The sequence below is a fragment of the Pristiophorus japonicus genome, chromosome 12 (assembly GCF_044704955.1).
Source record: "Pristiophorus japonicus isolate sPriJap1 chromosome 12, sPriJap1.hap1, whole genome shotgun sequence".
Lineage (NCBI taxonomy): Eukaryota > Metazoa > Chordata > Chondrichthyes > Pristiophoridae > Pristiophorus > Pristiophorus japonicus.
In genome coordinates, this window is record NC_091988.1 from 89805263 (window position 1) to 89819289 (window position 14027).

At 43.2% G+C, this 14027-nt stretch overlaps 2 protein-coding genes across 6 annotated transcripts in view; both read left to right on the top strand.

Moving 5' to 3' along the window:
- sumf1 (sulfatase modifying factor 1) overlaps positions 1-10978 on the top strand; it is a 203638-nt gene extending 192660 nt beyond the window's left edge. For all 5 annotated transcript variants that reach the window (XM_070895732.1, XM_070895731.1, XM_070895734.1 and 2 more), the window contains one exon: positions 9324-10978. In XM_070895732.1, the coding sequence (XP_070751833.1) occupies positions 9324-9437 (114 nt within the window). In that variant the 3' untranslated portion in view covers positions 9438-10978. The remainder of the gene's footprint in view (positions 1-9323) is intronic.
- A 498-nt stretch (positions 10979-11476) lies between these two features.
- Positions 11477-13517, top strand: LOC139276957 (uncharacterized). The gene is made up of 3 exons (XM_070894954.1): positions 11477-11953; positions 12065-12227; positions 12362-13517. Exons 1-3 carry the CDS (start codon positions 11711-11713, stop codon positions 13336-13338), a joined length of 1383 nt encoding a protein of 460 aa, XP_070751055.1. The 5' UTR covers positions 11477-11710; the 3' UTR covers positions 13339-13517.
- Positions 13518-14027: the final 510 nt, after the last annotated feature.

Consider the following 14027-nt stretch of genomic DNA (forward strand, 5'->3'; position numbering starts at 1 on the left):
CATAAGAATTAGGAGCAAGAGTAGGCCATACGGCCTCTCGAGCCTGCTCTGCCATTCAATGAGATCATGGCTGATCTTCGACCTCAATTCCACTTGTCTGTATTATCCCCATATCCCTTGATTCCCTTAATATCCGGAAATCTATCGATCTCAGTCTTGAATATACTCAAAGCCTGAGCCTCCACAGCCCTCGGGGTAGAGAATTCCAAAGATTCACCACCCTCTGAGTGAAGAAGTTTCTCCTCATCTCTGTCCTAAATGGCCGACTCTTTATTCTGAGACTGTGACCCCTGGTTCTAGACTCCTAAGCCAGAGGAAAGATCCTTCCTGCATCTACACTGTCTAGCCCTGTAAGAATTGTGTATGTTACAATGAGATCACCTCTCATTCTTCTAAACTCTAGAGAATATAGGCCTAGTCTATTCAATCTCTGATCATAGGACAATCCCCCCACCTCAGGAATCAGTCTGGTGAACCTTCGTTGAACTCCCTCAAAGGCAAGTATATCCTTCCTTAGGTAAGGAGACCAAAACTGTACACAATACTCCAGGTGCGGTCTCACCGGGGCCCTATATAATTGCAGTAAGACGTCATTATTCTTATACTCAAATCCTCTTGAGTATACATTGGCCTTCTTGTAATAAAGGCCAATGTATGTTGCATTCTTAATTGCTTGCTGTACCTGCATGTTAACTGTCAGTGATTTGTGTACAAGGACACTCAGGTCCCTCTGAACACCAACAGTTCCCAATCTCTCACCATTTAAAAGATACTCTGCTTTTCTATTTTTCCTACAAAAGTGGATAACTTCGCATTTCTCCACATTATATTCTAGTTGCCATGTTCTTGCCCACTCACGTAGTCTGTCTATATTCATTTGAACTCTCTTTGCATCCTCCTCACAACTTACATTCCCACTGAGCTTTGTATCATCAGCAAACTTGTATATATGACATTTGGTCCCCTCATCCAAATCATTGATATTTGTGAATAGCTGAGGCCCAAGCACCGATCCTTGCAGCACCCCACTAGTTACAATCTGCCAACCCGAAAATGACCCGTTTATTCATATAGATGGCCCACAACAGCAGTTAGGTACATTTTGACAGAGATATCAAAGTGGCAACTGAAAAAGTAAAAAAAAAATTGGAGAATTAACATTTAAAAAATAATAGATTACTGAAGTATTAAAGAGCTAGACGTTCCAAGAGTTAAATTTCACCACCCAGTAATCCCAACCTCTAAAATGGGGCTCATTGACTGGGAGCCCATATCTGACCTTTCTCCATCATCAATGGTGCAACCTGCAGAATATCGAGGCTTCTCATTCTCCATTATTGAGGTTTTTAAAGGGTTAACTTACCTCAAAAAAAAAATCGCAAACCCATGGCTGCTTTTAGAACAACATTTTTGTACCTTTTTTTTTAAACACTCTATTTGTAGCTAACACGTTAAAGTTTCACTTTTCCAGTATTGAACTGACCTACATAAGCGCCGGCCACAATTATTTCCTTACTTTCACCAATTACAGCCGCAAGACACTGCTGGTTGCCATAGCTTACCAGATGTAAACAGGCCAAAGGCTTGCTAAATGTCAGAAGACAGATAAGTAATGGAAAGAATCCAAATGACCAATTGTTTTAAATCTAATTTAAACATCGATGTCTTCTTTTCACAGCTGACACTTGGTTTCCTGTCAGTTTTTCCTACTCTGGCCCTTATCATATTAAGGCCAGAAATAGACTTCCCCTATGTAAAGCTGGGCTGCTGTGGTACATTTAAAATAAAAGCAAACTTTATTTTTTTTGGTCAAAGCTCAGAGCCAATAGCAACATGCTTCACTGCAGCATAACAGCACCATGGTGATTGTTGGAAAATGAGAGCTTCATTAATTAAGCTGTACACCACTGTAAGAATTCTGCTTTGTGATAATACAAAATCTAATTCCCCAGATATCTGGCACTGATTAATTTTTCCAACCATTTGCTAGATTCCTATATTGAAAAAGAAATAATCCACTTATGACTTAAACATTCAATTGTTTAAGTCTGGCCTACTTTCTATTTTTTCAGTGACCTCGTAACAGAATAGCTAAATTCTTCAAAAATACTATTGTAAGGAGCTGGTTTGGTATTGGTGCACAGGAACAAAGAAGATGTTGCATTTATATAGTGGCTTTCATGGCCTCAGAACGTCCCAAATCACTTTACAGCCTTTTCTGAAGTGCAGTCACTGTTGTAATGTGGGAAAGGCAGCAGCCAATTTTCGCACAGCAAGCTCCCACAAACAGCAATGAGATAATGACCAGATAATCTGTTTTAATGATGTTGGTTGAGGGATGAATTACAGAAAATCACATCGAGAAAATCGTTGTAAACGAGAAAGGCTCTTTGACTGAGACTGTGCTGTGCAACACATTCTCCATTACAAGTCCATTACACACGGGGAGGAAAGGGATAAAGTGCTTCTATACTGAAGGTCTTTGTGAGTAAAGTGAACATGAATTGAAGAATGGGTAATTTGTGGAAAATCAATAAAATTATGATAAGTTCTTAAATAAAGAATTGAAGTTGTCTGTTGATATTTTGCCTTTTTCTTTAATTGAATTTGGAGCCTGTTATGCTTTGAACATTGATAATTAGACAAATAATGATTCTTTCAAAAAAATGATTAATTTTATTTATAAAGGTTTTGCTGTTTGGGCAGAGCTGTGCTATTGACCAAGGGTTTACAGCACACCCAACTTGAGCGTCCTTAACACTCCTGATTGTACTGGGAACATAAGAACAGAAGGCCATTCCCTCAGAAAGCAAGCATAAGGACATGACCACGATGGGCAAAGGACATTTTTCATGACGTATGGCATCCAGGTTCATTGTGAAATTACTGTTCCGTTTTACCCAAGGGTTGAGTTGCATCAGAGCTGGAACAGAAGGAGGCCATTCAGCCCCTCGAGTCTGAAACATATAAACATAGAAAATAGGTGCAGGAATAGGCCATTTGGCCTTTCGAGCCTGCACCACCATTCAATAAGATCATGGCTGATCATTCCCTCAGTACTCCTTTCCTGCTTTCTCTCCATACCCCTTGATTCCCTTAGCCGTAAGGGCCATATCTAACTCCCTCTTGAATATATCCAATGAACTGGCATCAACAACTCTCTGCTGCAGGGAATTCACAGGTTAACAACTCTCTGAGTGAAGAAGTTTCTCCTCATCTTAGTCCTAAATGGCCTACCCCTTATCCTAAGACTGTGTCCCCTGGTTCTGGACTTCCCCAACATCGGGAACATTCAACCCGCATCTAACCTGTCCCGTCCTGTCAGAATTTTATATGTTTCTATGAGATCCCCTCTCATCCTTCTAAACTCCAATGTATAAAGGCCCAGTTGATCCAGTCTCTCCTCATATGTCAGTCCAGCCATCCCAGGAATCAGTCTGGTGAACCTTCGCTGCACTCCCTCAATAGCAAGAATGTCCTTCCTCAGATTAGGAGGCCAAAACTGAACACAATATTCCAGGTGAGGCCTCACCAAGGCCCTGTACAACTGCAGTAAGACCTCCCTGCTCCTATACTCAAATCCCCTAGCTATGAAGGCCAACATACCATTTGCTGCCTTCACCGCCTGCTGTACCTATATGCCGACTTTCAATGACTGATGAACCATGACACTCAGGTCTCATTGCACCTCCCCTTTTCCTAATCTGCCGCCATTCAGATAATACTCTGTCTTCGCGGTTTTGCCCCAAAGTGGATAACCTCACATTTATCCACATTATACTGCATCTGCCATGCATTTGCCCACTCACGTAGCCTGTCCAAGTCACCCTGCAAACTCTTAGCGTCCCCCTCACAGCTCACACCGCCACCCAGTTTAGTGTCATCTGCAAACTTGGAGATATTACACTGAATTCTTTCATCTAAATCATTAATGTATATTGTAAAGAGCTGGGGTCCAAGCACTCCACTAGTCACTGCCTGCCAATCTGAAAAGGAGCTGTTTATCCCGACTCTCTGCTTCCTGTCTTTCAACCAGTTCTCTATCCATGTCAGTATATTACCCCAATACTTATGTGCTTTGATTTTGCACACCAAGCTCTTGTGTGGGACCTTGTCAAAAGCCTTTTGAAAGTCTAAATACACCACATCCACTGGTTCTCCCTTGTCCACTCTACTAGTTACATCCTCTCAAAATTCCAGAAGATTTGTCAAGCATGATTTCCCCTTCATAAATCCATGCTGACATAGACCGATCCTGTCACTGCTTTCCAAATGCGCTGCTATTTCATCCTTAATAATTGATTCCAACAATATCCCCACTACTGATGTCAGGCTATCTGGTCTATAATTACCCGCTTTCTCTCTCCCTCCATTTTTAAAAAGTGGTGTTACATTAGCTACTCTCCAGTCTATAGGAACTGATCCCGAGTCGATAGACTGTTGGAAAATGATCACCAATGCATCCACTATTTCTATGGCTACTTCCTTAAGTACTCTAGGATGCAGACTATCAGGCCCCGGGGATTTATCGGCCTTTAATCCCATCAATTTCCCTAACACAATTTCCCGCCTAATAAGGATATCCTTCAGTTCTTCCTTATCACTAGACCCTCGGTCCCCTAGTATTTCCGGAATGTTATTTGTGTCTTCCTTCGTGAAGACAGAACCAAAGTATTTGTTCAATTGGTCTGCCATTTCTTTGTTCCCCATCATAAATTCACCTGAATCCGACTGCAAGGGACCTACGTTTGTCTTCACTAATCTTTTTCTCTTCACATATCTATAGAAGCTTTTGCAGTCAGTTTTTATGTTCCCGGCAAGCTTCTTCTCGTACTCTATTTCCCCCCCTCTTAATTAAACCCTTTGTCCTCCTCTGCTGAATTCTAAATTTCTCCCAGTCCTCAGGCTTGCTGCTTTTTCTGGCCAATTTGTATGCCTCTTCCTTGGATTTAACGCTATCCTTAATTTCCCTTGTTAGCCACGGTTAAGCCACCTTCCCCGTTTTATTTTTACTCCAGACAGGGATGTACAATTGCTGAAGTTCATCCATGTGATCTTTAAATGTTTGCCATTGCCTATCCACCGTCAACCCTTTAAGTATCATTTGCCAGTCTATTCTAGCCAATTAACACCTCAAACCATCGAAGTTACCTTTCCTTAAGTTCAGGACCCTAGTTTCTGAATGAACTGTGTCAATCTCCATCTTAATGGAGGCCATTTGGCCAGCTCCCTCGTTGGTTCCTCGACATAGTGGTCTAGAAAACCATCCCTAATACACTCCAGGAAATCCTCCTCCACCGCATTGCTACCAGTTTGGTTAGCCCAATCAATATGTAGATTAAAGTCACCCATAATAACTGCTGTACCTTTATTTCATGCATCCCTAATTTCTTGTTTGATGCCGTCCACAACCTCACTACTACTGTTTGGTGGTCTGTACACAACTCCCACTAGCGTTTTCTGCCCCTTGGTATTCCGTAGCTCCACCCATACCAATTCCACATCATCCAAGCTAATGTCCTTCCTTACTATTGCATTAATTTCCTCTTTAACCAGCAATGCCAACGTGCCTCCTTTTCCTTTCTGTCTATCCTTCCTAAATGTTGAATACCCCTGGATGTTGCGTTCCCAGCCTTGGTCACCCTGGAGCCATGTGTCCGTGATGCCAATTACATCATACCCGTTAACTGCTATTTGCGCAGTTAATTCGTCCACCTTATTCCGAATACTCCTTGCATTTAGGCACGGAGCCTTCAGGCTTGTCTTTCTAACAAACTTTGCCCCTTTAGAATTTTGCTGTAATGTGGCCCTTTATGCCTTAGGTTTCTCTGCCCTCCACTTTTACTTTTCTTCTTACTCTCTTTTGCTTCTGCCCCCATTCTACTTCCCTCTGTCTCCCTGCATAGGTTTCCATCCCCCTGCCATATTAGTTTAACCCCTCCCCAACAGCACTAGCAAACACTCCCCCTAGGACATTGGTTCCGGTCCTGCCCAGGTGCAGACCATCCGGTTTGTACTGGTCGCACCTCCTCCAGAACCGGTTCCAATGTCCCAGAAATTTGAATCCCTCCCTTCTGCACCACTCCTCAAGCCACGTATTCATCTGAGCTGTCCTGCGATTCCTACTCTGACTAGCACGTGGCACTGGTAGAAATCCTGAGATTACTTTTGAGGTCCTACTTTTTAATTTAGCTCCAAGCTCCCTAAATTCGTCTTGTTGGACCTCATCCCGTTTTTTTACCTATATAGTTGGTACCTATATGCCTGTTATGTCATTCAATTAGTTCATACCGATCTGTGTCTTAACATCATCTACCTGCTTTTTAAAAAAATTTGTTCCGGGATGTGGGCCGCTTGCAAGGCCAGAATTTATTGCTCATCCCTAATTGCACTTCAGAACATGGTGGTGAGCCACCTTCTTGAACCGCTGCAGTCCTTGTGGTGAAGGAATTCCCACAGTGCTGTTAGGGAGGTTGTTCCAGGATTTTGAGGCCAGCGACGATGAAGGAATGGCGATAATCTCCAAGTCAGGATGGTGTGTGACTTGGAGGGGAACTTTCAGGTGATGGTGCTCCCGTGCACCTGCTGCCCTTGTCCTTCTAGGTGGTAGAGGTCACGTGTTTGGGAGGTGCTGCCAAAGTAGCCTTGGCGAGTTGCTGCCGTGCATGTTGTAGATGGTACACACTGCAGCCACGGGTTGGAGGGTGTGAATGTTGAAGGTGGTAGATGGGGTGCCAATCAAGCGGGCTGCTTTGTCCTGGATGATGTCAAGCTGCACTCATCCAGATAAGTGTAGAGTATTCCATCACACTCCTGACTTGTGCTTTATAGATGGTGGAAAGGCTTTGGGGAGTCAGGAGGTGAGACACTCACCACAGAATACCCAATCTCTAACCTGCTCTTGTTGCCACGGTATTTATGTGGCTGGTCCAGTTAAGTTTCTGGTCAGTGGTGACCCCCAGGGTGTTGATGGTAGGGGATTCGGCGATGGCAATGCCATTGAATATCAAAGGGAGGTGGTTAGACTCTCGCTTGATGGAGATGGTCATTGCCTGGCACTTATGTGCACGAATGTTACTTGCCACTTATCAGCCAAAGCCTGACTGTCATCTAGGTCTTGCTGCATGCGGGCATGGACTGCTTTATTTTCTGAGGAGTTGTGAATGGAACTGAATACTGCGCAATCATCAGCGAACATATCCACTTCTGACCTTATGACGGAGGGAAGGTCATTGACGAAGCAGTTGAAGATGGTTGGACCTAGGACACTGCCCTGAGGAACTCCTACAGCGATGATTGACCTCCAACAACCACAACCATCTTCCTCTGTGCTAGTTATGACTCCAGCCAGTGGAGAGTTTTCCCCCTGATTCCCATTGTCTTCAATTTTATTAGGGCTCCTTGATGCCACACTTAGTCAAATACTACCTTGATGTCAAGGGCAGTCACTCTTACCTCATCTCTGGAATTCAGCTCTTTCATCCATGTTTGGACCAAGGTTGTAATGAGGTCTGGAGCCGAGTGATTCTGGCGGAACCAAAACTGAGCATCAGTGAGCAGCTCATTGTAAGTGCCGCTCAATAGCAAAGTCGACGATACCTTTCAACGACTTTGCTGATGATTGAGAGTAGACTGATGGGGCGGTAATTGGCCAGATTGGATTTGTCCTGCTTTTTGTAGACAGGACATACCAGGGCAGTTTTCCACATTGTCGAGTAGATGTGTGTTGTTGCTGTACTGGAACAGCTTGGCTAGAGGCGCGTTTCATATCCCTTAATACCCTTACCTAACAAAAATCTATTCATCTCCGTTTTGAAATTTTCAATTTGACCCCTAGCCTCAACAGTTTTATTGGGGGCGAGAGTTCCAGATTTCCAATACCCTGTGATTGTATTGAGACATACAGTTGCATAAAACAATCTGGCTTTACAGCAGTTATCAGACTACAAGAAAGAATGGGTTCAACTCTCCTGTACTAATCCCTCACTACCTCTAACATCCACAACAATTTGGAGGCTTAGAGGATTAAATTACAAGGACAGGTTGCATAAACTTGGCTTGTATTCCCTTTTGTACAGGAGATTGAGGGGTGATCTGGTTGAGGTGTTTAAAATGTTAGAAGGAGTCAGTAGGGTAGATACAGTGAAGCTAGTTCTTCTGATGGGGGAATCAAGAACAAGGCGACACAATCTTAAAATTAGAGCTAAGCCATTTAGGAGGGAAATCAGGAAATACTTTTTCATACAAAGGATAGTGGAATTTTCAAATTCCCTCCCCTGAAAGACTGGATGCCAGGACAATTGGAGCTTCCAAGATTGAGATCGATAGATTTTTATTAGGTCAGGGTATGGAGGTAAGGCAAGCAGCAAATGGAGTTGAGGTACAGATCAGATACGATCAACTGAATGGTGGAGCAGACTCGAGGGGCTGAATGGCCTACTTCTGTTCCTATGTTCCTAACAAATAGTGGTCCCAAAATTCCTCTTTTAATGGAGAATGCCTGTCTGAATCCGCAATCAGCAACATGCTACTAAAATTATATGCTCATAAGTCGCAGGTTTCAACTCGACAATCACAATTTTCAGGCATCTGCATTTGATAAATGGTACAATTTTAATGGTGCAGGAACAGAGAGACCTGCGTGTTTACAAACACAAATCTTCGAAAGCAGCAGAACAAGTTGATAAAGCTGTTTTTTAAAAAAAACTAAATGGGACCCTTGGCTTTATAAATAGCGACATAGAGTAAAAATACAAAGTTATGTTAAAACTTTATGAAACACTGGCTAGATCCCAGCTGGAGTATTGTGTCCAATTCTGGGCACCACACTTTAGGAAGGATGTCAAGGTGTTGCGGAGATTTATTAGAATGGTACCAGGAATGAACAACTTCAGTTATGCAGAGAGACTAGAGAAGCTGGGGTTGTTCTCCTTACAGCAGAGAAGATTATGGAGAGATTTAATAGCGGTGTTCAAAACCATGATAGAGTAAATAGGGAGAAACTATTTCCAGTGGTGGGAGGGTCAGTAACCAGAGGAGACGATTTAAGCTAATTGGCAAAAGAACCAGAGGGGGAATTAGAATTTTTAATGCAGTAAGGTATGATCTGGAACGCACTGCCTGAAAGGGTGGTGGAAGTGGATTCAATAGTAACTTTCAAAGGGAATTGGATAAATACTTTAAAATGAAATATTTTCAGGGAAAGAGCAGAGAGTAGGATGAAAGAGGAGTTTCATGCCTAAAATGTTTGATAGGACAAGCGAGAATTAGATAGTGCACAGTGGTTGTAATTGTCCATCTCTAACTTTCAGATATATTTTTAGTCCTATTGCTATAGATACCGGTGTGCTGCTCGCAGCCAGAACACGCCCGACAGCTCGGCCTCCAACCTGGGTTTCCGCTGTGCTGCTGATGTTCTACCAGATTACCTGAGGTGAGCCTGGGCAGTTTCCTGGAGGGAGCCATCAGGAACCCAACTGAAGCATAGCCCTCTCAAAGAAGGAAAGAAGCTGAATACGTGTCATGAATGAACTCATGCTTACAGCAGTCAGCAACTGGAGCTTGCTGGACTTCACCAATAAGCTGTAAACATCCTAGCCACTGATTTCTGGGATCTTTCTGTTCAGATGGTGTGAATTTAAAGGTACAGTACAGAGACCTTGAAAGGTTTGTCCCTTTCATCTGATGTTTTGGGACTCACTCAAGCAGGATTCTGTCTTTGCTAATGTTAAAATAAAGTCAATCCTCTTGCTCAAAAACATGACCATACACTGCAATATGAAGTAACACGATAAGGTTAAGCTGAAAGCATCTTTAGACCAAATTTTCAGTTGATAGACAAAAAGACCAAAGCCTCTGCCCTTCATCCCACGCAGATATCGAATGGCCCAATGCAGGTGTGTTGGCTTTCTCAACGGGTTAAACATTTCCAAAAGTATGACCTACACCACACAAGATCAGATCTAAAGTACTGGATTAAGAAAGGGCTGAATTGCAAGGCACACAGGCTACTTTTACATACAATTATAATATAGACAGAATGTAAAAAAGAAATACATAACTTGCATTTCTGTAGCACCTTTTAACACCTTTAGTATGTCTCGAGTTACTTCACAGCCAACAAATTATTTTTTTGAAGTGTAGTCACTGTTGTAATGTCGGGAAACAACAATGAGATTAATTACCAGATAATCTGTTTTAGCAGTGTTGGTTGAGGGATAAATATTTGGAGAACTCCCGTGTTCTTCTTCGAATAGTGCTGTGGGATCTTTTGCATCCACCTGTGTGAGCAGATGCAGCCTCGGTTTAACGTCTCATTTGAAAGTCGGCACCTCCAGTGATGCAGCGCTCCCTTAATACTGCACTGACGTGTCAGCCTAGATTATGTGCTCAAGTCTCTGGAGTAGGCCTTAAACTTAAAAAAGCTTCTGATTCAGATGCGAGAGACCCACCACTGAGCCAAGGCTGATGCTTGCCAAGGTGCTTTGGAGCGGCAGGTATTTATCCCCTGCACAATTCAAGAGAGGAGGGGATAAACTGGAAAATGTCTTAGGCAGATGGGTAGGGCATAGTTTAAAAATCAAGCTTGATGTTGTAACCAATGAAGTTGGTTGGTCACCTTATAAATCAAAATGATATGGGAGTATTTAATGAGCCTGTCATATGGTCTCACTGTTTACGCAATGATTTGATCAGAAGCTGGGATATTTCCCATCCACTGCTACTTAGATGTCTTTAGTATTCTTCACATGGCTCTGTATGATATTAGTATTTACAGTGCATCAGAATGTGGGGTTGGTGGGCATAGCCACAAGTACTATTCATACTACAATCGAGAATCCCGAGTGTGCTCATACACTGCTGCCTATCAACATTTTCATTTCTATTTAATCTGTTATAAAAACTTACTACACATCCACGTGTATGTATGTGTGCAACTGGGTTTGATAACATTGAAGATAATTCATTAATTTTACAAGAGCGTGTGTCTGTGTCTTTATTTAGAAGTCATGTTTGAACTTGTTGATCTTCAACATCTCAGCCAAGAGAATTACTTCCAAGATTAGCCTCCCTCTTATGGATATCTATTTGTGATTACTTCACATACTCTTACAAACTATCTATACATAAAAAATATATCGGCATGCACTTTCTGTTGATTGTTTCCATTATAAATTCCTGTATCAACATTTTTAGGGCCCAAGTTTCCAGAAGAAAAAAAACGGGCGCCCCTCCGAGCTGGGCGCCCGTTTTTCACGCCCAAAAAGAAAATCGCGATTCTGGAGCGTTCTGCAGCTCCTTGTCTGCCTGGTGCAGCGTGCAGGGGGGCGGAGCTTACACTCGCGCCGATTTTGTAAGTGGGAGGGGGCGGGTACTATTTAAATTAGTTTTTTTCGCTGCCGGCAACGCTGCGCGCGTGCGTGCGCGCGTTGGAGCATTCGCCCACGCGCAGTGTGAAAAAAACATTGGCACTCGGCCATTTTAGAAAGTGCTGCAGAAAACGTGAAGATTTGTTCTTCGACCCCTGCAAAGGCTTGTATTTTAATTTTTATGATATTTCTGTGTGTGAGGGAATGCTTTTAGCAGCACTGCTGAAGAAATCACCTACTGAAATCAGTGAGTTCAGCTTTTCACTGCTAAACTTGCAGTACCTGTGCCTGCAAATTAAGGACTGTGTTTGGAGAAAAAAAAGTGCCAATTCAACTTTGCAATGGATCAACCTCTACCAAGAAAAAAGAATTTCTTACATGAGGAAGTTGAGATATTAGTGAATGTAATTGAGCAGAGATGGCAGGAGCTGGATACCAGCAACAGAGGTCGCATAAAAGTGCCACCAAAAGAAATGAAGAAACGCTGGAACCAAGTTGCAGAAGATTACTGCGCAGTGGTGCATACCAGGAGATCTGGAAGTCAGTGTAAAAAGAAATGGCATGACCTTGGTCAAGTAGTTAGTGTAAGTAGTATTTCCCATTTTTAATTTAATCGTAATTGTAACCTGGCTATCTGTATGTCCCACCTTGCAGACTGACACACTCTGTAAAAAATTATATTTTACTCTTTGCAGAAGAAATTGGCACACAACAAAAGGGAAGCAACTCGAACAGGAGGAGGCATGCCCAATCTGCATCCACTGACACCCTTGGAACAAAGGGTAGCTGCTATGATGAGTCGGACATGGAGTAAAGCAATTGGTACAGCACAAGCTGGGCCCGCACACGAGGAAGAGGGTAAGTCCTGAAAATGCATCGTGGCCCTTTAAATCAACCTGCTGCCTGGCCTGCTATGTGTGAGAGTACTCATGCCACCCACCCGGCCCCCTCCCTTGCTGTTAATCATTTGACTGTTCTGATGTATTTTGCAGAACATGATGATGATGATGACGATGATGATGCTGCTGCTGCCAACCCTGAGGATCCTGAGGGTACAGAACAAGGACCAGTACAACCAGCTGCGGACGATCCAGACTGGATGATGGCAGCGATGACTGAAATGTCTGCAGGGGGGAGCTTCCAATTTAATGTTTATGAGCCCCCATCAAGGGGCATCAGAGTTTCAACCCCTAGCAGAGGTCTTGGTCCCACCATCCATGGTTTTGCTTCCGATGTTGCGGGTCCCATTGGTGCTGCTGGTATAATGCAGCTTTCTACAGTCACTGCACTACCGTCCCAGCCTACGCCTCCCTCTCGCATAGGTTCTGGTTCCACCTACTATGGTTTCGATTCCGACGCTTCGGGTCCCAGTGTTGCTGCTGATATCATCGAGCAGTTTACACCCATTCGTCCAACATCCCAGCCCATGGCTCGCACTCGAGTGCTGCCGTCTGCAACACAGAGCATCCCACCATTCCAGCCCGAGCCTCTCCCTCCAGTTCAGCCGTCTGGAACACAGAGCGTCCCACAGTCCCAGCCTGCGCCTCCCTGTGTAGTGGTGCTGCTTGCAACACCGAGCGTCCCACCGTCCCTGCCCGCACCTCCCTGTGTAGTGGTGCCACGAGGCAGACCCAGGCAGAGGAGAAGGAGATTGGAGACACGCTCTCCTGAGATGCAGCGTGCAACAGATGCGGCTCAGGTTGTGGCATTGGGTATGGAGACCAATGAGCTTACCCGATCACTCATCGGTGGCGTCAGTGCAGTAGGTGAAGAGTTGACGGGCCTGACGGGAGAAATAGCAGTAATGACACGGGAACTTAGGGAGGGAATGTCCGAGGGAGTGCAATCGACGGCACAGGCCATCAGGGAGGGCATGCAAATTACGGCACAGGCCGTCAGGGAGGGCCTGGTTGAGGTAGCTGCTGCAATAAGGGCACACAGCCCAGCCAATCAAATGACACCCCCATGAGGAAGTGAACGTTCACTGAGATATAGATGAGACATGGTTGCAGCCTTTCTTTGCTGCTTTTGTTCTTGTTCTTGATGTAGCTGTAGTACCGTTTTTCAAATTGAAATTGTTTTGTAAGTTTTGTTACGTTACAACTTATAAGGGATCTTATGGTTTTTAAGTGATCTTATAGTGTAAATGCTCTCACATTTTTTTGTATCTTATTTAATTTTGCACCTAAAAAGTGATCCTGAAGTTTAAAAGTGTTCTTCAGAGTGTAAGATTTTTCAAATTGAAATTGTTTTGTAAGTTTTGTAACTTTACAACTTTTAAGTGATCTCAGGGTTTTCAAGTGATCTTATAGTGTAAATGCTCGCACATTCTGTAAATGATTTAATTTTGCATCTAAAAAGTGATCTTGAAGTTTAAGTGATCTTAGAGTGTAAAATTTTTCACATAGAAAGTGTTTTGTTACTTTTGTAACTTTACAAGTTTTTAAGGTGATCTTCAAGAGTCATATTAAAAAGTATAGTTTGATACAACAAATATTTTATTAGAGTGACGTTAACTTTTCAATAAAATATTTTTTCATTAAAATTGTTTCATGTTCCATTAACACAACACAACGTAGGAACAACTGCAAAGAATAAACATGTCCATATGCAAAAGTGTTCGCAGAGCCCTCAGGCATCAGTAGTTGAAGTGTTCAC

What these genes read in the sequence shown, in the direction of transcription:
- LOC139276957 (XM_070894954.1), top strand. Translation starts at nt 11,711, where the DNA reads ATGGATCAACCTCTACCAAGAAAAAAGAATTTCTTACATGAGGAAGTT. An exon ending in ACCTTGGTCAAGTAGTTAGT is followed by an intron (nt 11,954 to 12,064) that starts GTAAGTAGTATT and finishes TACTCTTTGCAG; the next exon opens with AAGAAATTGGCACACAACAA. An exon ending in GCCCGCACACGAGGAAGAGG is followed by an intron (nt 12,228 to 12,361) that starts GTAAGTCCTGAA and finishes TGTATTTTGCAG; the next exon opens with AACATGATGATGATGATGAC.